Raw genomic sequence first — 24,616 nt, 5'->3', positions numbered from 1 at the left:
CAGTCTATTCAATTGAATATAAGTTGAAAAGGATTTGCAAATCATTGTATTCTGTTTTTATTTACCATTTACACAATGTGCCAACTTCACTGCTTTTGGGTTTTGCATAAAGTCATAATCTTACAATTCGTATTTTATTAGAACAAAATGGTTCTATTAAATAAGTCAAAGAAGTAACAGTTAAAAGAAAAATCCTAATTTTATGCAAAGAAACCTGGTACACTGCAAAAACTGAAATCTAAGTACGATTAAATCTCTCAAATAAGGGTGATATTTGCTTATTTTCTGTCTGATAAGATAATTCTTCTCACAAAGCAGATTTTATGTTAAATGTTTTACTTGTTTTAACTGTTTTGGTCCTAAATGATCTCAGTAAGATATTACAGCTTGTTGCTGAGATTTGATGACCTATATTGAGTAAAACATGCTTGAAACTAGAATATCAACTGTTGCAAAGCTGTGTCATCAACACTCACGAGTATAAAACTACTTTTTTAAAGTAATAATGTTTTACTTCAAGCATGAAAAAAAAATCATGATGCCGAGCGCATATCATTATGTCAAGATAATGGCACTAGCATTTACTTAATTTAAGATTTTATTTTTCAACATATTGAGCAAAAAGGTCTCTTGTTTTTTTATATACCAAGAAAAGTGCACTTATTAGTGAGAATATACTTATTTTAAGGTATTTTTGGGTTCATTGAGGTTAGCTAATTTTACTTGTTTTGGAAAGTCTTTACAAGCCGAATTTTCTTGTTTTATTGGCAGATAATTTTGCTTAGTTCAAATAAAATACCCCTCATTTTTGTATTATTAGGGCCCGCACGGCCCATGTAAAAGGAATCCCAACGGGAGTCCTTTTGCATTGGGACGAAAGGACCTATTGTTATTGTAAGGTTTATTATTATTATTATTATTATTATTTTTCCGCAGCTTTGCGCACTACTTTGCCCCCCTTAACATGCTTCAAAACTCACCAAATTTGACACACACATAAAAAAAACGCGAACAAAACTCTTTAGTCAAAAAACCTAACCCCAAATATCAAAACTGCGCTCCAGCGCCCCCTAGGAAGACTTCTGCCTCTAACTCCCAGTACAAATGTCGTACAGACATGAAACAAAAACCTCTATGTAGGGATCACTTCGGGCAAAAATCAACAGGAAGTTGGCAATTTCCCCTTCAAGACAAAAAGTGACTAAAAACACTCATTTTTGCCTCTTTGAACTGTAATTTGACCCCCTTAAAATACTTCAAAACTCACCAAACTTTTTACACACATCAGGACTGGCCGAAATTGCGATCTAATAAAAAAAAAACAGAACCCCAAAACTCAAAATTGCGCTCTAGCGCCCCCTAGGAATAAAACACAGACAAAACTGCTCCTCGGAGGAAAACACAGACAAAACTGCTTGTAACTTCCGGTAGGAACGTCTAAGAGACATGAAACAAAAACCTCTATGTAGGTCTCACTTAGACCTACATTTCATAGATTGACATCCTTCAGCAACTAGCACCTGCCAAATATGTGGGCCCGACCAACGCTGCTTGCAGCTTTAATTTTTTTCCTGTTTTTGAACACTGACTTTTTGCAGTGTAATGGTACAAAATAAAGCAGGAAAAGTGTCATAATACCACAAATAAAGTCATACTTTTATGCAGGAAAAATCAACGTAACATCAAAAAGTCAACAGAGTGAGTTTACATTTTTGTTTTGGTTTGTTTGATCAACTACGCAAAATATTGTCCCATTAATGTGCAGCAGATTCCAAGAAAGACTGTTCAGTCGAACTTTGATCAACGTTGACATTTGTTGTTCAGAATTACGACTTAATTCACTCAAGATGTATTTACTTTTCCACATGCGTCCACAGCATATGTGATATACTGCATGCGTAATTACTCATCGTATCAGGGAGCACTAATGACATCCTCAATGACAAGCCCTGCGTCACATGGGCCTTTTGAATGAATGTTACATCTGTGTTTGCCATCAGGGTGGAAGAAAAAAAAAAAACCCCAAAAAAACGGTTAAGACAGTCAGGCAGACGGAGCTCTGATTTCATGCTGTTTTCAGTCTGAGAAATTCTACGGACGATCGGACTGTTTTTTTTCGGCGATTAATACAGTATACCCACTGGAAAATCCATAGTTGCTCATAAAAATACAACATCTGCAAAGTCACGTAGTATCGGTGTCGTTACCGTGTAGGATGTACAGGGTGAACACACACACACACACACACTCACACGCACACACACACAGAGTAGCATCTGGGATATTCCTTTAAACGAGGTTGGTCCGGCCCTAGGTTGCATCAGACTCTTCGGAGCTCCGTATGAAAGCGGGATTCCTGACATACCTGCCTTTTCCATCACAGCCTTGGACCGACTCACAACATTACAAAATATCAGGTTTTTAGGACTCTGCGCTCTTACACTGCTAATGGCTTTCACAGTAGCCTTTTAAGACCCGGGGAAAAGCCACTTCGGGCCATGTGGAGACTGTCCACTGACCTTCCTCCTGGGGTCATTTACACCAATCTTACCCCAACATTTTCCCCCCAGGGACCGGTTTAACGTATGCATTATTTTCACGGACCGGCTTTTTCTACGTGTGGCAGATAAAAACAGCAAAAAAAATTAGCCTTTGGCAACAATCTGAAAGTTAAGAAAATGCGGTAGTTTATGAATGAACTAGAAGGATTGTAGTAAATGGGTTATACTTGTATAGCGCTTTTCTACCTTCAAGGTACTCAATGCGCTTTGATACTATTTCCACATTCACCCAATCACACACTGATGGCGGGAGCTGCCATGCAAGGCCCTAACCACAACCCATCAGGAGCAAGGGTGAAGTGTCTTGCTCTAGTTTGTAGAAGGTGGGGATTGAACCAGGAACTCTCAGGTTGCTGGCACGGCTACTCTCCCAAATGCGCCACGCCGTCCCCAGTATGAATGCCAGAATAGTTTGAATGTTGGAATGTTTTGAATGTTGACGCATTTGACTTTTCCAGGAAAACCGGAATTTGGTTTGGAACTTGGGAAAGACTTAGTTTCAATGTCCAGGATGAGTGGATGAGTGTTGAAGGTGGATTGGTTTGAATAGGTTGAAAAATGTTGGAATTGTGAAAAATGTATAATTCATTTGGAATGGGGAAAATGTCCCTAAAAACTGAGAATTCTTGGAAATTCAGGAATTTTTTTTTTTTTTTTTTTTACAGTTTTTGAAAGGGAGCACACAATTATTGAACAGGCTGAATATTTTGAAGTTGAATTGTGGAACTTTGAAAAATGTCCCATTCTTTTCAATGGAAATTTCATGGAAATTTGGGGATTTCGGGAAAAGAGAGAGTTTTATGGAAAATGCCAAAAAATGTGAATGTTCTGAATGAGTTGAAATGGTTGGTGTTGGAATTTTTCAAATCGGTCAAGAAATGTTGAAGTAGTAACATTTTTTTATTGAGGAATTCCTGGAATTTCGGGAAAACCGGGAATTTTTCCAGTTCGAAAAACAACTTCATTTTTTGTCCTGATTAAGAGGAATGTTTTTACGGTAGAAACGTTGAAACGGGTTGAAAAATGTGGAAGGAGTAGTCGCCAGAAAAAAGGGTAAAAAAAGGGTTTGAAAAAAACTGTAATTCTGGGAATTCCTGGGAAAATGTCCCTAAAAACTGAGAATTCTTGGAAATCCGGGAATTTTTATTTATTGATTTTTTTACAGTTTTTGAAAGGGAGCACACAATTCTTGAACAGGCTGAATATTTTGAAGTTGGAACGGTTTGAGTGGGAATTGTGGAACTTTGAAAAATGTCCCATTCTTTTCATTGGGATTTCGGGAGAAGACGGAGTTTTTTGGAAAATGCCCCAAAAAAATGTGAATGTTCTGAATGAGTTGAAATGGTTGGTGTTGGAATTTTTCAAATCGGTCGAGAAATGTTGAAGTAGTAAATTTTTTTTATTGAGGAATGGTATTGAGGAATTCCTGGAATTTCGGGAAAACCGGGAATTTTTCCAGTTCGATAAACAATTTCATTTTTTGTCCTGATTAAGAGGAATGTTTTGACGGTAGAACGGTTGAAACGGGTTGAAAAATGTGGAAGGAGTAGTCGCCAGAAAAAAGGGTAAAAAAAGGGTTTGAAAAAACTGTAATTCTGGGAATTCCTGGGAAAATGTCCCTAAAAACTGAGAATTCTTGGAAATCCGGGAATTTTTATTTATTGATTTTTTTACAGTTTTTGAAAGGGAGCACACAATTCTTGAACAGGCTGAATATTTTGAAGTTGGAACGGTTTGAGTGGGAATTGTGGAACTTTGAAAAATGTCCCATTCTTTTCATTGGGATTTCGGGAGAAGACGGAGTTTTTTGGAAAATGCCCCCAAAAAATGTGAATGTTCTGAATGAGTTGAAATGGTTGGTGTTGGAATTTTTCAAATCGGTCGAGAAATGTTGAAGTAGTAAATTTTTTTTTATTGAGGAATGGTATTGAGGAATTCCTGGAATTTCGGGAAAACCGGGAATTTTTCCAGTTCGATAAACAATTTCATTTTTTGTCCTGATTAAGAGGAATGTTTTGACGGTAGAACGGTTGAAACGGGTTGAAAAATGTGGAAGGAGTCGCCAGAAAAAAGGGTTTGAAAAAAATGGAATTTTTTTTGATCTTGAAAAAATGATAGTTTCAATGTCCAGGATGAGTGGAATGTGTTGAAGGTGGAATGGTTTGAATCGGTTGAAAAATGTTGGTATTGTGGAAGTGTGAAAAAGGGATAATTCATTTGGAATGGGGAAAATGTCCCTGAAAACTGAGAATTCTTGGAAATCCGGGAATTATTTTTTTTAACAGTTTTTGAAAGGGAGCACACAATTCTTGAACAGGCTGAATATTTTGAAGTTGAATTGTGGAACTTTGAAAAATGTCCTATTCTTTTCAATGGGAATTTCATGGAAATTTGGGGGTTTCGGGAAAAGAGGGATTTTTTTGGAAAATGTCCCAAAAAAATGTGAATTTTCTAAATGATTTAAAATCTTTTTTTTTGTAATTTTTCATATGGGTCGAGAAATGTTGAAGTAGTAACATTTTTAATTGAGGAATGTATCAAGGAATTTCGGGAAAACCGGGACTTTTTCCAGTTCGAAAAACAACTTTGTTTTTTGTCCTGATTAAGAGGAATGTTTGACGGTAGATCGGTTGAAACGGGTTGAAAAATGTGGAAGGAGTAGTTGCCAGAAAAAAAGGTAAAAAAAGGGTTTGAATAAACTGTAATTCTGGGAATTCCTGGGAAAATGTCCCTAAAAACTGAGAATTCTTGGAAATCCGGGAATTTTTATTTATAATTTTTTTTTACAGTTTTTGAAAGGGAGCACACAATTCTTGAACAGGTTGAATATTTTGAAGTTGGAACGGTTTGAGTGGGGATTGTGGAACTTTGAAAAATGTCCCATTCTTTTCAATGGGAATTTCGGGAAAAAGAGGGGGATTTTTGGAAAATGCCAAAAAAAAGTGAATGTTCTGAATGAGTTGAAATGGTCGGTGTTGGAATTTTTCAAATCGGTCGAGAAATGTTGAAGTAGTAACATTTTTTTATTGAGTAATGGTATTGAGGAATTCCTGGAATTTTGGGAAAACCGGGAATTTTTCCAGTTTGAAAAACAACTTCATTTTTTGTCCTGATTAAGAGGAATGTTTTGACGGTAGAACGGTTGAAACAGGTTGAAAAATGTGGAAGGAGTAGTCGCCAGAAAAAAGGGTAAAAAAAGGTTTTGAAAAAAACTGTAATTCTGGGAATTCCTGGGAAAATGTCCCTAAAAACTGAGAATTCTTGGAAATCCGGGAATTTTTATTTATTGATTTTTTTACAGTTTTTGAAAGGGAGCACACAATTCTTGAACAGGCTGAATATTTTGAAGTTGGAACGGTTTGAGTGGGAATTGTGGAACTTTGAAAAATGTCCCATTCTTTTCATTGGGATTTCGGGAGAAGACGGAGTTTTTTGGAAAATGCCCCAAAAAAATGTGAATGTTCTGAATGAGTTGAAATGGTTGGTGTTGGAATTTTTCAAATCGGTCGAGAAATGTTGAAGTAGTAACATTTTTTTATTGAGGAATGGTATTGAGGAATTCCTGGAATTTCGGGAAAACCGGGAATTTTTCCAGTTCGAAAAACAACTTCATTTTTTGTCCTGATTAAGAGGAATGTTTTGACGGTAGAACGGTTGAAACGGGTTGAAAAATGTGGAAGGAGTAGTCGCCAGAAAAAAGGGTAAAAAAAGGGTTTGAAAAAACTGTAATTCTGGGAATTCCTGGGAAAATGTCCCTAAAAACTGAGAATTCTTGGAAATCCGGGAATTTTTATTTATTGATTTTTTTACAGTTTTTGAAAGGGAACAGCACACAATTCTTGAACAGGCTGAATATTTTGAAGTTGGAACAGTTTGAGTGGGAATTGTGGAACTTTGAAAAATGTCCCATTCTTTTCAATGGGAATTTCAGGAAAATGAGGGAGTTTTTTGGAAAATGCCAAAAAAAAAAGTGAATGTTCTGAATGAGTTGAAATGGTTGGTGTTGGAATTTTTTCAAATCGGTTGAGAAATGTTGAAGTAGTAAAAAAAATTTTATTAAGGAATTCCTGGAATTTTGGGAAAACCGGGAATTTTTCCAGTTCGAAAAACAACTTCATTTTTTGTCCTGATTAAGAGGAATGTTTTGACGGTAAAACGGTTGAAACGGGTTGAAAAATGTGGAAGGAGTAGTCGCCAGAAAAAGGGGTCAAAAAAGGGAAATTCTGGTAATTCCTGGAATTTTTTTAAACTTGAAAAAAATGATAGTTTCAATGTCCAGGATGAGTGGAATGTGTTGAAGGTGGAATGGTTTGAATCGGTGAAAAATGAGGAAATGGTGGAAGTTTGAAAAAAGGCCAATTCGTTTTGAATGGGAAAAATGTCCCGGAATTCTGGGAAATCTGGGAATTTGTCAAAGGAAAGCCCGCGATTGGAATGGTTGGAAAAGTGGACGGTAGAGCGCGCCAAAATCTGGAGAAGAAGAAGAAGAATTTCAATAAAAATTTTGGTCTAGAAAACCATATTAATTATGTGAATGCCCGGTAGCAAATGCGTCACGGACCGGTACCGGTCCCCGTACCGGTGGTTGGGTACCACCGTTCTAGGGCACAATGGAATATTGTTTTAGTTCTGCATCCAGGTTCTGTTTTTCCTAATGAAGACCTCCGGCCTTCTTTAGCTGGTTTAACTACTCCAGTTTTTGAGGGTTTTTATTGCCGATCCATGCAATTGACCTCCGTGTTTTCTGTTTGGATTTGTTGTTGCGTTTCCATCGGGGCCCGGATGACGTTGGAAAGAGCTCCAATGCAAACTCCCTGGGGAGGGACGGAGCTCAAAAGTACATAGAGCAGGCCTGCAGGATTGGCGGAGAAGCCAATCTGGGGTGGTGACTTCAAAGAACACAAACTATTCTGACGGTGTTTACGTAGTTCTGACGGGAAAGGCCCGGGGGTTACGTTCAAAAGTCTGAACATCCAGTCGTGGTCAAAAGTTTACATGGCTGTCTTGAGTTTCCAATCATTTCTCCAACTCTTATTTTTTTGTGATAGAGTGATTGGAGCACATATTTGTTGGTCACAAAAAACATTCATGAAGTTTGGTTCTTTTATGAATTTTTTATGGGTCTATTGAAAATGTGAGCAAATCTGCTGGGTCAAAAGTATACATACAAGTACTACGAAACTATGTTTTCAGCACAAACCCGTTCAAGATTAGACAGGGTTACAGAACAGGAGCGCTGATGGGTCGCCAAAGGCGCCGCGTAAAAGATAAGAAAAAGGTAAAACGCTGGGGAAGAAGATGAGTAAAAAAATACAATCTAGACTGGGCTCCTAAGGGGGCCTAGTCTGGAGTGGGAATGCACACATGAACACGTTACATTTAATCACGACGACTCGCAACAGAAAGGGTGGGGAGTTGGGGCCCTGGAGGTCGACTGCTGCTATGAAGCGCTGCCAGCCGTCCATCACCCCGAGGGGAAACAAGCAGGGGTGAAGGCGTGGGGTGGAGGACGGGGGGTGTGTGTGTGTATGTGCCCATTGTCTTGGGTGTGATGATGTAATGCTCATAGGCTGGGGCCGTTCTGCATGCAAGCAAAAGTTCGACTCCAGGTGTCGTTGAGGAGGGAGGGAGGTCAAAAGCGTCCATCATTGAGGTGTCCTCGGGGGGGTTTTTAGAACAGCCAATAAGGCGCTTTTGGTAGCCATCCACAAGCTTCCGGTTGAATTTTTGACCACTCCTCTTGACAAAATTGGTGCAGTTCAGTTAAATTTGTTGGGTTTCTGACATGGACTTGTTTCTTCAGCATTGTCCACATACTTTGGGAAGGCCATTCTGAAACCTCAATTCTAGCCTGATTTTAGCCATTCCTTTACCACTTTTGATGTGTGTTTGGGGTCATTGTCCTGTTGGAACACCCAACTGCGCCCAAGACCCAACCTCCGGGCTGATGGTTTTAGGTTGTCCTGAAGAATTTGGAGGTAATCCTCTGTGAGGAGGCGTGGCCCGCGGACCTGCTGCGAGGCGGTGCGTAGATGGCCCACCTGGGCGCAGTTGTCTCATCACCTGTCACTGTATAAAAGGGCATCAGCCGGGAAGGAGGGGGTTGGTGAAGTCGGAGTGGATGGCCGAGAACAAACCCGAACCCGAGCCCGAGCGGAAGCGAGAGCGAGACGGAGACGAAGATGCGGAAGGCTGAAAAGCGACCGGAAGAGCGAGACGGGCAGAAGAGGCGAGTGCTGAAAAGCGACCAGAAAAGGAGGTTTATTGAAAAATAAACAATATCTCCAAACCGTCAAGCCTGTCATGTCCGTCATTGGTGGTCCGAGGAACCCGGAGGTGCGAGTCCTCCACATCCTCCTTTTTCATTGTCCCATTTACTCTCTCATTGGAAGCAAAACAGGCCCTGAGCATAATACTACCACCACCATGCTTGACGGTAGGAATTTTGTTCCTGGGATTAAAGGCTTCACCTTTTCTCCTCCAAACATATTGCCGGGTATTGTGGCCAAACAGCTCCATTTTAGTTTCATCTGACATCACATGGACAAAGATGAGACCTTCTGGAGGAAAGTTCTGTGGTTCAGATGAAACTTAAACGTGTGGACAATGCTGAAGAAACAAGTCCATGTCAGAAAAAACAACAAATTTAGCTGAACTGCACCAATTTTGTCAAGAGGAGTGGTCAAAAATTCTACCAGAAGCTTGTAGACATGTAACCAAATATTAACATTGCTGTATTTGCTTGCTTTTGACCCAGCAAATTTGCTCACACCACAGAACACTTTTCCACTTTGCATCAGTCCATCTTAGATGAGCTTGAGCCCAGCGAAGCCGGCGGCGTTTCTGGGTGTTGTTGATAAATGCGCCTAGAACAGCCCGGGTGGTTCCTTTCCTCTTTTGGTTGTTGTTTGTATACTTCCCAAGGACATTCCGTGTCTAAATGATAATTCCCCTTTTGTAAAAGAGTATATTACTCAGATGTTTCTGTAGCAGCACTATATAGAAATTAGGGCTGCAACAACTAATCGATTAAAATCGAGTATTAAAATAGTTGCCGATTAATTTAGTCATCGATTCGTTGGATCTATGCTATGCGCATGCGCAGAGGTTTTTTTTTTTTTTTTTTTTTTTTTTTTTAAATAAACCTTTATTTATGAACTGCAACATGTACAAACAACTGAGAAACAATAATCAAAATAAGTATGGTGCCAGTATGCTGTTTTTTTTCAATAAAATACTGGATAGGATAGAAATGTATTTTGTCTCTTTTATCCGATTATTAATCGATTAATCGAAATAATAATCGACAGATTAATCGATTATCAAATTAATCGTTAGTTGCAGCCCTAATAGAAATGTGACTATACAGTAGTACAGACCATTATTAATATATAATAAGAATAAAATATTGAATTTAGAGAACATTAATTGTATTTTTTAATGTGTAATAAACAGGGAAAACTTGGGAAGCTACAAAGATAGAAAAGTACACCCTGATAGGGGTTAGGGTTAACCCTAACCCTAACCCCTAACCCTTTATACTTACCCACCAATACCACGAGGCGGTGTCTGTCTTTAGGATCTTTATGGTACGGGATGACCTCCACGTACGTAGGCGGACAAATGGAGTCATGAACCCCTGAGCTCCACCTTCTAGAACAAGCTGCTTCTTTCACCCGACTGCTCTTCTTGCCCAGTCGGAAACTCTTCCTCAAACCAGCTGGGAAGGAAGAAGAGAAAGGTATGGAGTTTTCAATCATCTGTATTGTTTTTTTCCCGACAATACGCAAGATTCCAGTAGGTTTTTGCCACAAAAATGAAGGCAATGTAACTACAGTGGACCCCTTAAGAGTTTGACTTCAAATCAGAAGGAAGTGGTTAGAGCAGGGGTCACCAACGCGGTGCCCGCGGGCACCAGGTAGCCCGTAAGGACCAGATGAGTAGCCCGCTGGCCTGTTCTAAAAATAGCTCAAATAGCAGCCTCTATTTTTTAAATTGTATTTATTTACTAGCAAGCTGGTCTAGCTTTGCCTGACATTTTTAATTCTAAGAGAGACAAAACTCAAATAGAATTTGAAAATCCAAGAAAATATTTTAAAGACTTGGTCTTCACTTGTTTAAATAAATTCATTAATTTTTTTACTTTGCTTCTTATAACTTTCAATAAGACAATTTTAGAGAAAAAAATACAACCTTAAAAAAGATTTTAGGATTTTTAAACACATATACCTTTTTACCTTTTAAATTCCTTCCTCTTCTTTCCTGACAATGTAAATCAATGTTCGAGTAAATTTATTTTTTTATTGTAAAGAATAATAAATACATTTTAATTTAATATCATCATTTTAGCTTCTGTTTTTTCGACGAAGAATATTTGTGAAATATTTCTTCAAACTTATTATGATTAAAATTCAAAAAAATTATTCTGGCAAATCTAGAAAATCTGTAGAATCAAATGTAAATCTTATTTCAAAGTCTTTTGAATTTCTTTTAAAAAAAAAATTCTGGAAAATCTAGAAGAAATAATGATTTGTCTAGCTTGGTCCAATTTGTTATATATTCTAACAATGTGTAGATTGGATTTTAACCTATTTAAAACATGTCATTTAAATTCTAAAATTAATCTTAATCAGGAAAAATTACTAATGATGTTCCATAAAATATTTTTTAAAATTTTTCAAAAAGATTCGAATTAGCTAGTTTTTTTCTTCTTTTTTTCGGTTGAATTTTAAAGAGTCGACATTGAAGATAAACTATGTTTCAAAATTTAATTGTCTTTTTTTTTTTTCGTGTTTTCTCCTCTTTTAAACCGTTCAATTAAGTGTAAATATCATTAATTATTAATAATAACATAGAGTTAAAGGTAAATTGAGCAAATTGGCTATTTCTGGCAATTCATTTAAGTGTGTATCAAACTGGTAGCCCTTCGCAATAATCAGTACCCATGAAGTAGCTCTTGGTTTCAAAAAGGTTGGTGACCCCTGGGTTAGAGTGTCCGCCCTGAGATCGAGTAGGTTGTGAGTTCAAACCCCGGCCGAGTCATACCAAAGACTATAAAAATGGAACCCATTGCCTCCCTGCTTGGCATTCAGCATCAAGGGTTGGAATTGGGGGTTAAATCACTTACACCATGAACTTGACGGTTCCAGGTTCGATCCCCGCTTCCGCCGTCCTAGTCACTGCCGTCGTGTCCTTGGGCAAGACACTTTACCCACCGGCTCCCAGTGCCACCCACACTGGTGTTACTTAGATATTGGGTTTCACTATGTAAAAGCGCTTTGAGTCACTAGAGAAAAGCGTTATAAAAATATAATTCACTTCAGTTCGTATATTCACTATTTTATTTAAGGACAAAATTGCAATAACAAACATATGTTTAATGTACCCTAAGATTTGTTGTTAAAACAAAGCCAATAATGCAATTTTTTGTGGTCCCATTTATGTAGAAAAGTATCAAAAAGAATCTAAATATATTTTGGTACCGGTACCGGTATATATATATATATATATGTGTATATAAATATTGGTATCGGGACAACACTATACAGTACTATCAATTCCTCTAATTTGAGGATTTAATTTAAAATGGTCATGGTCCTGCTTGGCCAACGCCCAGAGTCCAAGGTGGCTCGCTTGCCTGAGACCAGACATGCCCCTGAAAAACATTGTTTCATGAGGGTGTTGTCATAGGCGAGTGCTGCATTTTGCCCCAGTTTATAATAGAGACCTGGAAACTGATTTAATCTGTGGAAAAAGGCATAATGTGTCCTCTTTAAAAGACGAGAGGAGGGGTGCAGCCTGTTCTTACCGCCTGTCGATCGCATTGCAGACACTAGACTCCAGCCTCCACTTAACCTAGGGGTCGGCATCCCAAAATGTTGAAAGAGTAAAAAAATTTAAAAATAAAAAATCTGTCTGGAGCCGCAAAAAGTTAAAAGCCTTATATAAGTGTTATAATGAAGGCAACACATGATGTAAGTGTCTATATTAGCCTACTATCAAAATGACTTTAAAAGTCTTATATAAGTGTTATAATGAAGGCAACACATGGTGTAAGTGTCTATATTAGCCTACTATCAAAATGACTTTAAAAGTCTTATATAAGTGTTATAATGAAGGCAACACATGATGTAAGTGTCTATATTAGCCTACTATCAAAATGACTTTAAAAGTCTTATATAAGTGTTATAATGAAGGCAACACATGGTGTAAGTGTCTATATTAGCCTACTATCAAAATGACGTTAAAAGTCTTATATAAGTGTTATAATGAAGGCAACACATGGTGTAAGTGTCTATATTAGCCTACTATCAAAATGACTTTAAAAGTCTTATATAAGTGTTATAATGAAGGCAACATATGGTGTAAGTGTCTATATTAGCCTACTATCAAAATGACTTTAAAAGTCTTATACAAGTGTTATAATGAAGGCAACACATGATGTAAGTGTCTATATTAGCCTACTATCAAAATGACTTTAAAAGTCTTATATAAGTGTTATAATGAAGGCAACACATGGTGTAAGTGTCTATATTAGCCTACTATCAAAATGACTTTAAAAGTCTTATATAAGTGTTATAATGAAGGCAACACATGATGTAAGTGTCTATATTAGCCTACTATCAAAATGACTGTAAAAGTCTTATATAAGTGTTCTAATGAAGGCAACACATGGTGTAAGTGTCTATTTTAGCCTACTATCAAAATGACTTTAAAAGTCTTATATAAGTGTTCTAATGAAGGCAACACATGGTGTAAGTGTCTATATTAGCCTACTATCAAAATGACTTTAAAAGTCTTATATAAGTGTTATATAAGTGCCGAGTGTGAAATTTGGTGGAGGAGGAATTATGGTGTGGGGTTGTTTTTCAGTGAAAGGAACTTTGAATGCTCCAGGGTACCAAAACATTTTGGACAATTCCATGCTCCCAACCTTGTGGGAACAGTTTGGAGCGGGCCCCTTCCTCTTCCAACATGACTGTGCACCAGTGCACAAAGCAAGGTCCATAAAGACATGGACGACAGAGTCCCGTGTGGATGAACTTGACTGGCCTGCACAGAGTCCTGACCTGAACCCAATAGAACACCTTTTGGGATGAATTAGAACGGAGACTGAGAGCCAGGCCTTCTCCACCAACCTCAGTGTGTGACCTCACCAATGCGCTTTTGGAAGAATGGTGGAAAATTCCTATAAAGACACTCCGCAACCTTGTGGACAGCCTTCCCAGAATATTTGAAGCTGTAATAGCTGCAAAAGGTGGTCCGAGATCATATTGAACCCTATGGGTTAGGAATGGGATGGCACTTGTTCAGGTTAACCTAACATGTTTTTCTGTTTTTTTTTATATTCGGAAACTTCTTGTAGTTTGTGGACAGTAGCAAGAGGACAGTCGGGATAAAAGAAAAGTGGCTTATTGAATGATGGATTCATGATATGATGTCAAAGCCTAAATCTGTTGTTAAGCAGCATGTTGATTCAGCACTGTTAGCCACAAAAAAAAAAACCCACGGCGCATAAAATGACAACAGGGGGATCGGGCCCCCCAGAATAGTGTGCCAAGGGTGATTTGTACGCCTTCTGACAACCAGCGTCTGCCATGCGCCTGTGGTTTTGGCCCGTCTTTGTCGGCACGCCGGCTTTTCATGACGTTAACGACTTCTGAGCCGGCGATGCCAGGCTCGCTTCGACATGGACCGTAATTTGACTTTGTAAGCATCTCTGTCTGTTTCCTCCCCGTGCGGCAAGTGTTTGTTTACGTGGCACGCGGCTCAAAGTCGCCCCTATTTCTTCCAACGAAACTCGTTTAAGCGGGAAAACGCCTCGTCATTTTCAGTTTTAAGTCGCCGTGGCAGTGTTGCAGAATTCCCGCGACCAATGAGCCGTTTTTAAGAAATGACTGCAACGTTATTTCTACAAAACCAGTGAAGTTGTCACGTTGTGTAAATGGTAAATAAAAACAGAATACAATGATTTGCAAATCCTTTTCAACTTATATTCAATTGAATAGACTGCAAAGACAAGATATTTAACATTTTGTTTTTGCAAATAATCATCAACTTAGAATTTAATGGCGGCAACACATTAATAATAATAATAATAATAATAATAGATTTTATTTGTAAAAAAGCACTTTACATTGAGTAAACAACCTCAAAGTGCTACAGTGTATTAAAAAAATAAAAATAAAAAGATAATAAAAAATATTAAAAATAAAAACTAGAACAGCCAAAAAGCTAGAACTAGTATGCATATATCTAAAAAAAAAAAGGCTTTTTTAAAAAGAAGGGTTTTAAGCCTTTTTTAAAAACATCCACAGTCTGTGGTTCCCTCAGGTGGTCAGGGAGAGCGTTCCACAGACTGGGAGCGGCGGAGCAGAAAGCCCGGTCTCCCAATGTTCGTAGCTTTGTCCTCGGCGGTTGGAGGAGGTTAGCCTGTCCGGAGCGGAGGTGTCGTGTGGAGGTTTTGGGGGTGAGTAGTTCTTTGAGGTAGAGGGGGGCATTTCCATGGAGGCACTGGTGGGTTAGTAGGGAGACTTTGAATTCAATCCTGAGTCATTGCAAAAAAGCTGGCACAGGTGCATTTTTACCACTGTGTTACATGGCCTTTCCTTTTAACAACACTCAGTAAACGTTTGGGAACTGAGGAGACACATTTTTGAAGCTTTTCAGGTGGAATTCTTTCCCATTCTTGCTTGATGTACAGCTTAAGTTGTTCAACAGTCCGGGGGTCTCCGTTGTGCTATTTTAGGCTTCATAATGCACCACACATTTTCAATGGGAGACAGGTCTGGACTACAGGCAGGCCAGTCTAGTACCCGCACTCTTTTACTATGAAGGCACGTTGATGTAACACGTGGCTTGGCATTGTCTTGATGAAATAAGCAGGGGCGTCCATGATAACGTTGCTTGGATGGCAACATATGTTGCTCCAAAACCTGTATGTACCTTTCAGCATTAATGGTGCCTTCACAGATGTGTAAGTTACCCATGTCTTGGGCACTAATACACCCCCATACCATCACACATGCTGGCTTTTACACTTTGCGCCTATAACAATCCGGATGGTTCTTTTCCTCCTTTGTCCAGAGGACACCACGTCCACAGTTCCCAAAAACAATTTGAAATGTGAACTCGTCAGACCACAGAACATTTTTTCCACTTTGTGTCAGTCCATCTTAGATGAGCTCGGGCCCAGCGAAGCCGGCGGCGTTTCTGGGTGTGGTTGATAAATGGCTTTGGCTTTGCATAGTAGAGCTTTAACTTGCACTTACAGATGTAGCGACCAACTGTAGTTACTGACAGTGGTTTTCTGAGGTGTTCCTGAGCCTGTGTGGTGATATCCTTTACACACTGATGTCGCTTTTTGATGCCGTACCGCCTGAGCGATCGAAGGTCCGTAATATCATCGCTTACGTGCAGTGATTTCTCCAGATTCTCTGAACCTTTTGATGATATTACAGACCGGAGACGGTGAAATCCCTAAATTCCTTGCAATAGCTGGTTGAGAAATGTCGTTCTTAAACTGTTCGACAATTTGCTCACGCATTTGTTGACAAAGTGGTGACCCTCGCCCCTTCCTTGTTTGTGAATGACTGAGCATTTCCTGGAAGTTGCTTTTACACCCAATCATGGCACCCACCTGTTCCCAATTAGCCTGTTCACCTGTGGGATGTTCCAAATAAGTGTTTGATGAGCATTCTCAGTCTTTTTTGCCACTTGTGCCAGCTTTTTTGAAACATGTTGCAGGCGTCAAATTCCAAATGAGCTAATATTTGCAAAAAATAACAACGTTTTCCAGTTCGAACGTTGAGTATTTTGTCTTTGCAGTCTATTCAAGTGAATATAAGTTGAAAATGATTTGCATATCATTGTATTCTGTTTTTATTTACCATTTACACAACGTGCCAACTTCACTGGTTTTGGGGTTTGTACTTTACAGTGACTTAGGACGTGCTGCATTAAGATGTTTGACAGTACCAGATGACTTTAACCAGGAACAATTGCCACAGACTAGAGATCCCATGAGGTAAATCCTTAATAAAAGGTAATCCAGCACAACATTTTTTTACAAAGAGCCCCCCAAATATTAACACTGATTTAGTCATCTTACTCTTGATTTTAACCATATTCAATACTAGCATTATCTCAGGATTCTAAGAACATTATTGTCATATTGAGTAAAAAGCTACTTTTTGTGTTTGCAAACCTTACAAGAGCGTATATTCATAGAAGCTCACAAATATACATTATTTCAGGCATTATTAGCCATTTTGCATGTTTGATTTAGGAGTTATGTTTAAATAACTGTCATATTGAGTGTGACATATGGAGTAAAAAAACAAATGTTTGTATTTGCAAACCTTACAAAAGCACCTGATTCTAGAAAGCATGTGTCAATCACAAATATTATCATTTATTTAACACATACTGTAAACCCGAGTGTTATATTTGCCTCATGTACTAACCAAATATAATGCATAAGAAGGCACCCGTAAACAACTGATGAAAAATACATTTAAAAACAATTATTGAGTGCTGAAATAAACAAAGTAAATTAATAATGAATATATTTCCTAAATAAACTGTCAATGAAATGACATAAAAGTCATAATTTTTGCGCTAAAGAAACTTCACTATGACTTTAGCTCCAGATGTCTTCTGTTTGATTGTGTCATTACTGCCACAAGTGGTGGAAAAATGTATTACAACTGTGGCCCATACGGACCATAACTGAGAAACATATATTTTTTGGCTCGCGGCGCAACATTGGGCCCTGGCCCTATGGTTAAGAAACACTATTCTAGATTGCAATTCTGTATTGCAACTAAATTAATGGTAAATACTAATAAATATTTTTTTAACCAAACTGTCAATAGAATTATAGTGCAAATTTAAATCCAGCTTACCCACTTTTGTCATAAGTTTTGCGCTTAAGAAACTTCCCCTATGCCTTTAGCTCCAGACTTCTTCTGTTTGATATCGTCATTACTGCCACAAGTGGTGGAAAAATGTATTACAACTGAGTACCGCTGAGTCCCATATGGACCATAACTGAGAAACAAATATTTTTTAATTTATTAACTCAGGAAATATGTCCCTGGACACATGAGGACTTTGAATATGACCAATGTACGATCCTGTAACTACTTGGTATCGGATCGATACCTAAATTTGTGGTATCATCCAAAACTAATGTAAAGTATCAAAACAACAGAAGAATAAGTGATTATAACATTTTAACAGAAGTGTGGATAGAACATGTTGAAACAGAAAGTAAGCAGATATTAACAGTAAATGAACTAATAGATTAATAATCCATTTTTACAGTTTGTCCCTTATAATGTTGACAAAATAGAATGATAAATGACACAATATGTTACTGCATATGTCAGCAGCTAAATTAGAGTCTTTGTTTGTTTACATACTACTAAAAGACAAGTTGTCTTGTATGTTCACTATTTTATTTAAGGACAAACTTGCAAAAAAAAACATATGTTTAATGTACCCACAAAAAATATACGCCACACCCACACACCCCACCCCCCCATCCAACGCCCTTGACGCGATTCCCTTAGGGGTGATGGATGGCTGAAGAGCTGCAGCCTGCCACCATGGCCCCCCCACTCCCTCCCCTCTGTTGCTAGATATCTCGAGATGTACGTTGTAATAAGTATATGTGCTTTGCTATGGAGGTTTTTCCCCACTCCAGTCTAGATTGTATTTTTGTACTCACCCTTCCCCGGCGTTTACCTTTTTCCCATCTTTTACGGGGTACTTGTGGTGTTTGTTTGTCTCATCTTGAACGGGTTTGTGCTGAAAGCAAAGTTTCGTTGTACTTGTGCAATGACAATAAAGACCTACCTACCTAAGATTTTTTGTTAAAATAAAACCAATAATGCCATTTTTTTGTGGTCCCCCTTATATAGATAAGTACCGAAAAGTATCAAAATACATTTTGGTACCGGTACTAAAATATTGTTATCGGCACAACCCTATTTCAATATCGCTGTGTGGAGGTCTTGCTCCTCCGGGTTCTCCGGACCACCAATGACGGACATGACAGCCGTGTTCATCTTTGCGAACGAGGATTTATTTTGCGATAAGTTGTTCAAGTTTCTGCCGCTCGTTCTCCACCATCAACAACCTCCTCTCCTTCCCGACTGCTGCCTTTAACAGAGCGACAGGTGATCGGACAAACACTCACAGCTGTGTCATCTACGCACCTGTCACTAATCTCGAAGCCGATCCTGACACACTCCGCTTCGCTGCAGGTCCGCAGGCCACGCCCCCCCCACACACGCTGATTAGCTTATTTTGCTGACAATCGGAGATTGAAACTCCGACATTAATTAATTAATGATTGCCCAGTTTGGCTGCAGTGGAACCACCCACTCTATGCTCCCCCTTTGAAGTCAATGGACGCTCAGCTTAACCACAATAAATGAACGTTGCAAAAGCAGCTGATTCTAAAGAAAAGTGTGAAAATCTTGTTTATATATTCGGGAACATCTCGAAGATTAAAAAATTGCAAGTTGAACAATGCTTTCAGAATAAAATTCTAATTTCTGTCCGAAAAGACCTACTAATATCTAAATATACAATTAATTTAGGATGTCTTATTAAGTAAAATTATTAATTTAACTAGTTTTAGTATTTTTCTTTCCGAAAATCTAGTCTTTTTATGTTAGCTGAGCTTCCCTTGCATTCTTCGAGAAATCTCTACTGCTCAAACCACATTTTTTTTAATTTTCTCCGGTTCCTTTAAATCATTAAACCTATAAAAACATGCTTCATCAGATATGATCCCATGTATCTGTTTTTCTTGGTGGCCGTTATTGTTGAGTTGTCATGTCCAATTGCCTCAAGTGTGTCGTGTTTTTTTTTTAAACACCAGTACTCTTTCCAGTATCAGAGGGATTTATGTGGAACAAGTCAAACATCTCACCAATGTGGATTCCAGTTATAGCACCGTAGTCGACATCCTCCTCCACTGGAAAAACTAGAGAGGGAAAACCATGAGATTTCATGCCCAGAGTATTAGCACATGGTCTAAATCATACGTACAACTATTTTGCTTTGGAAATTTAAATAATAGTCGGATTTAGGAATGGTATCCAGAATTGAAAAAAGATTAATAACCAGCTTACAGAGTGGTTGAAACATGCAACGGAATGTTCTACGATTTGGAAAAGTGAGGTGGGAACAAGTTTGGCGGGCATGGATCGTGATATCATCCAAAAACTAAATACAGTCGCGATCAAAAGTTTGCATACACTTGTGAAGAACATAATGTCATGGCTGTCTTGAGTTTCCAATACTTTCTACAACTCTTATTTTTTTTGTGATAGAGTGATTGGAGCACATACTTGTTGGTCACAAAAAAACATTCATGAAGTTTGCTTCTTTTATGAATTTATTATGGAGCAATTGAAAATGTGACCAAATCTGCTGCTCAATTGTTGTTTCAGCGCACCAATTTATTTTTTGTTGACCAGTGTCTCCACCTGCTGCTGCCACTAATCGCTCCCCTTTATACAGTCGTGGTCAAAAGTTGACATACACTTGTAAAGAACATAATGTCATGGCTGTCTTGAGTTTCCAATCATTTCTACAACTCTTATTTTTTTTGTGATAGAGTGATTGGAGCACATACTTGTTTGTCGCAAAAAACATGAATGAATTTGGTTCTTTTATGAATTTATTATGAGTCTACTGAAAATGTGCTGGGTCAAAAGTATACATACAGCAATGTTAATATTTGCTTACATGTCCCTTGGCAAGTTTCACTGCAATAAGGCGCTTTTGGTAGCCATCCACAAGCTTCTGCTTGAGTTTTTGACCGCTCCTCTTGACAAAATTGGTGCAGTTCAGCTAAATGTGTTGGTTTTCTGACATGGACTTGTTTCTTCAGCATTGTCCACACGTTTAAGTCAGGACTTTGGGAAGGCCATTCTAAAACCTTAATTCTAGCCTGTTTTAGCCATTCCTTTACCACTTTTGACGTGTGTTTGGGGTCATTGTCCTGTTGGAACACCCAACTGCGCCCAAGACCCAACCTCCGGGCTGATGACTTTAGGTTGTCCTGAAGAATTTGGAGGTAATCCTCCTTTTTCATTGTCCCATTTACTCTCTGTAAAGCACCAGTTCCATTGGCAGCAAAACAGGCCCAGAGCATAATACTACCACCACCATGCTTGACGGTAGGATGGTGTTCCTGGGATTAAAGGCCTCACCTTTTCTCCTCCAAACATATTGCTGGGTATTGTGTCCAAACAGCTCAATTTTTGTTTCATCTGACCACAGAACTTTCCTCCAGAAGGTCTTATCTTTGTCCATGTGATGTCAGATGAAACAAAAACTGAGCTGTTTGGCCACAATACCCAGCAATATGTTTGGAGGAGAAAAGGTGAGGCCTTTAATCCCAGGAACACCATCAAGCATGGTGGTGGTAAAGCTAATATTACATACACCTTAGAGCAGTGGTTCTTAACCTGGGTTCGATCGAACCCTAGGGGTTCAGTGAGTTGGCCTCAGGGGTTCGGCGGAGCCTCCGCCGCGGAGGTCAAGACACACCCGACTCATCGTGTAAATAAAAACGTCTCCCTATAGGCGTATTATGGATACCCCCAAACGATGTTCCATCTAATTTTCCATCTAATTTGCAGGTGTGTAATTTGTTGAGTTCAGGCACTGTGTTGGTTTTGTTCTTTTTGTGCACCAGTAAAAAAACATAACTTTTGACTTGAATTTGAAAAAAAAATATATATATATTTTTTCCACTTATTAAGGGTTAGGTGAATGCGCATATGAAACTGGTGGGGTTCGGTACCTCCAACAAGGTTAAGAACCACTGCCTTAGAGTCATATAACTTGGAATGGGACACATGTTAACTGTTAGCGTGATAACGTTAGCATGCTAACATCACAGGGCTAACTTTTTTTTTGCTAATGTTACGCTTTTTTTGTCTAGTTCCGCAGCCATACACCTTACCGTTGTATAACTTGGTATTTAAAACATGCTAACTGTATGCATGTTTATGTTAGCATGCTAACATTAAAGTGATAGCTTTATGAGCTAATTTTGCTACCATTTACCCTAGAGTCATATAACTTGGTATGTGACAGCTGTTAATTATTAATGTGCTAACTTTAGCATGCTAGCAGGCTAACAATAAAGTGCTAACTTTTTTGCAAATTCTATGCTCTTTGATAAATGTTTTTTATTTTTATTTTTTATTAATCGATCCAACAAAATAATACACAATAACACCATAATAATACAATTCCAATTCCAAAACCAACAACAGTATCAATATTAATAAGAATTCCTACATAGCAGTGATTATAAATCTCTCATTGACATTATAATCACAGCCATTTATAAAAAAAATTAAAAAAAACATTTCAAAAATTAATAATAGTTCACACATTGTGTCCAATATTTTCCACAAAGATAAAATAAGTCATATTTTAGGTTCATTTAGTAGTTAAAACAAATGTAAATAATGGATCTCATATTCCAATATATGAGTCATTATTATCTAAGCTAAATGCAATTTTTTCTACTGATATCATCTCCATAGTTTGTGTGTAAAAGTCAGTATGAGTTGGACTATCAACATCTATCAATTTTTTTTTAGTATTAACCCTTTTTGTTATGATGCATATTGAAAGAAATGCATTTTGACTCCTTACGATCCCTTTTTCAAATAATTTTCTGAAGGTAAAATCTCAAAATGTGCACATTTCCCGACCATATAGACGGCAGGAAGCTGACTGCTCCGCCGCTCCCAGTCTGTGGAACGCTCTCCCTGACCACCTGAGGGTACCGCAGACTGTGTATGCTTTTAAAAAAGGCTTGAAAACCCTTCTTTTTAAAAAAAAACTTTTTTTTTTTATATATGTGTTCTAGTTCTAGCTATTAGGCTGTTCTAGGTTTTATTTTTATTTTATTTTTTGCAATGCACTGTAGCACTTTGAGGTTGTTTGCTCAATGTAAAGTGCTTTTACAAATAAAATCCATTATTATTATTATTATTATACGTTCAAATGTGAAGTGCAATGGAAATACAATCTATTAGGCTCAGTGGCCTTGTGGTTAGAGTGTCCGCCCTGAGGTCGTGAGTTCAAACCCCGGACCGAGTCGTACCAAAGACGATAAAAACAGGACCCATTGCCTCCCTGCTTGGCATTCAGCATCAAGGGTTGGAATTGGGGGCTAAATCGACAAATGAATCCCGAGCGTGGCCACCTCTGCTGCTCACTGCTCCCCTCACCTCACCTGAACATGGGGATGGGTCATTTCACCACGCCTAGTGTGTGTGTCACTATCGTTGGGACTTTAACCTTAAAATTAAAGAGGCATTTGGTAGAGTGGCCGTGCCAGCAACTTGAGGGTTCCAGGTTCGATTCCCGCTTTCGCCATCCCAGTCACAGCTGTTGTGTCCTTGGGCAAGACACTTGACCCACCTGCTCCCAGTGCCACCCACACTGGTTCAAATGTAACTTAGATATTGGGTTTCACTATGTAAAGCGCTTTGAGTCACTAGAGAAAAGCGCTATATAAATATAATTCACTTCACTTTATTTATTTAGCAAAAATTTGCATGTTTTCTATTTTTTAATGTACCGGTTTGGGACCTGTTTAAACACTGACAATGTTTTTCAAGTACCGATTTGGTACTAGTATCAGTTAAAATGTAGATGATACACATCTCTGATTATAAAGCAGTTACATGAACAAATATTTATTTTATGTAATTTTTTCTGTTTGTTCAGGCCTGACCGCACCTTCCCTGCCTTGCCTGTGACCTTCTGACCGAAACTCTCCCTCACAAAACCAGGCTCCGGTATGTTTATTGGTGGCCTTTTAAAAGGTCCTTGGCTCTTTTGTGGAAAAAAAAAAAAAGAAAACAGATCACCTGTTGCTTTGACTTGCTCGGGCTGGAACAGGGCTTTGGGTCGCTGCAGTGCAACTCTTCTGTAGGACCATAAATCAAATCAGGGGTTTGTGGAAATGCCTCAGGTTTATTTTTTTTAATTTTTTTTTTGTGGGGTCCAAAATACCAAATAATGCATCACCTCTCTTGGAGCTGCTGTGAGGGGATGAGTCCCGCTCGGGTGTTGTCGCCACCGACGGGGCAAGCCTGCCACCAGGCGTCATCCTCCATGGTGGCAATCTGCAGGATGTCGCCTCTTTTAAAGGCGATCGCCGCATCCTTGCACGGCACAGCCGGATCCTCATTTGGGTCGTAGTCAAAGAGAGCTCTTACAAACAACTAGGGGGGAAAGAAATCATGTAGGCTTTTTGAAATGATAATAACTCGGATGATTAACCACAAAATATCTTGCATTAATCATGTATCTATGCAGATTAATTACGAAACCTAACACCAATGAAGTCGGCACGCTGTCTAAATGGTAAATAAAAACAGAATACAATGATTTGCAAATCCTTTTCAACCTATATTCAATTGAATAGACTGCAAAGACTTTATTTTTTTGCAAATGTTAGCTCATTTGGAATTTGATGCCTGCAACGTGTTTCAAAAAAGCTGGCACAAGTGGCAAAAAAGACTGAGAACGTTGAGGAATGCTCATCAAACACTTATCTGGAACATCCCACAGGTGAACAGGCTAATTGGGAACGGGCGGGCGCCATGATCGGGTGTAAAAGCAGCTTTCATGAAATGCTCAGTCGTTCACAAACAAGGACGGGGCGAGGGTCACCACTTTGTGAACAAATGCGTGAGCAAATTGTTTAAGGACAACATTTCTCAACCAGCTATTGCAAGGAATTTGGGGATTTCACCGTCTACGGTCCGTAATATCATCAAAAGGTTCGGAGAATCGGGAGAAAACACTGCACGTAAGCAGCAAGGCTGAAAACAAACATTGAATGCCCGTGACCTTCAATCCCTCAGACGGTACTGCATCAGAAAGCGACATCAGTGTGTAAAGGATATCACCACATGAGCTCAGGAACACTTCAGAAAACCACTGTCAGTAACTACAGTTGGTTGCTACATCTGTAAGTGCAAGTTAAAACTCTACTA

At 38.6% G+C, this 24,616-nt stretch overlaps 1 protein-coding gene across 1 annotated transcript in view; it reads right to left on the bottom strand.

The window, feature by feature from the left end:
• Positions 1–24,616, bottom strand: part of LOC133664299 (MAGUK p55 subfamily member 7-like) — an 88,035-nt gene that overhangs the window by 13,167 nt on the left and 50,252 nt on the right. Inside the window, exons 8-11 of the mRNA XM_062068807.1 lie at positions 23,643–23,839; positions 23,483–23,541; positions 19,507–19,560; positions 10,108–10,281 (exon numbers count right to left, since the gene is read on the bottom strand). Coding sequence (XP_061924791.1) covers positions 10,108–10,281; positions 19,507–19,560; positions 23,483–23,541; positions 23,643–23,839 — 484 coding nt within the window. The remainder of the gene's footprint in view (positions 1–10,107; positions 10,282–19,506; positions 19,561–23,482; positions 23,542–23,642; positions 23,840–24,616) is intronic.

This window comes from Entelurus aequoreus, linkage group LG14, assembly GCF_033978785.1.
Source record: "Entelurus aequoreus isolate RoL-2023_Sb linkage group LG14, RoL_Eaeq_v1.1, whole genome shotgun sequence".
NCBI classification, from domain to species: domain Eukaryota; kingdom Metazoa; phylum Chordata; class Actinopteri; order Syngnathiformes; family Syngnathidae; genus Entelurus; species Entelurus aequoreus.
Note: the sequence above shows the minus strand (reverse complement) of the source record. Positions and strands in the feature narration are given on the sequence as shown.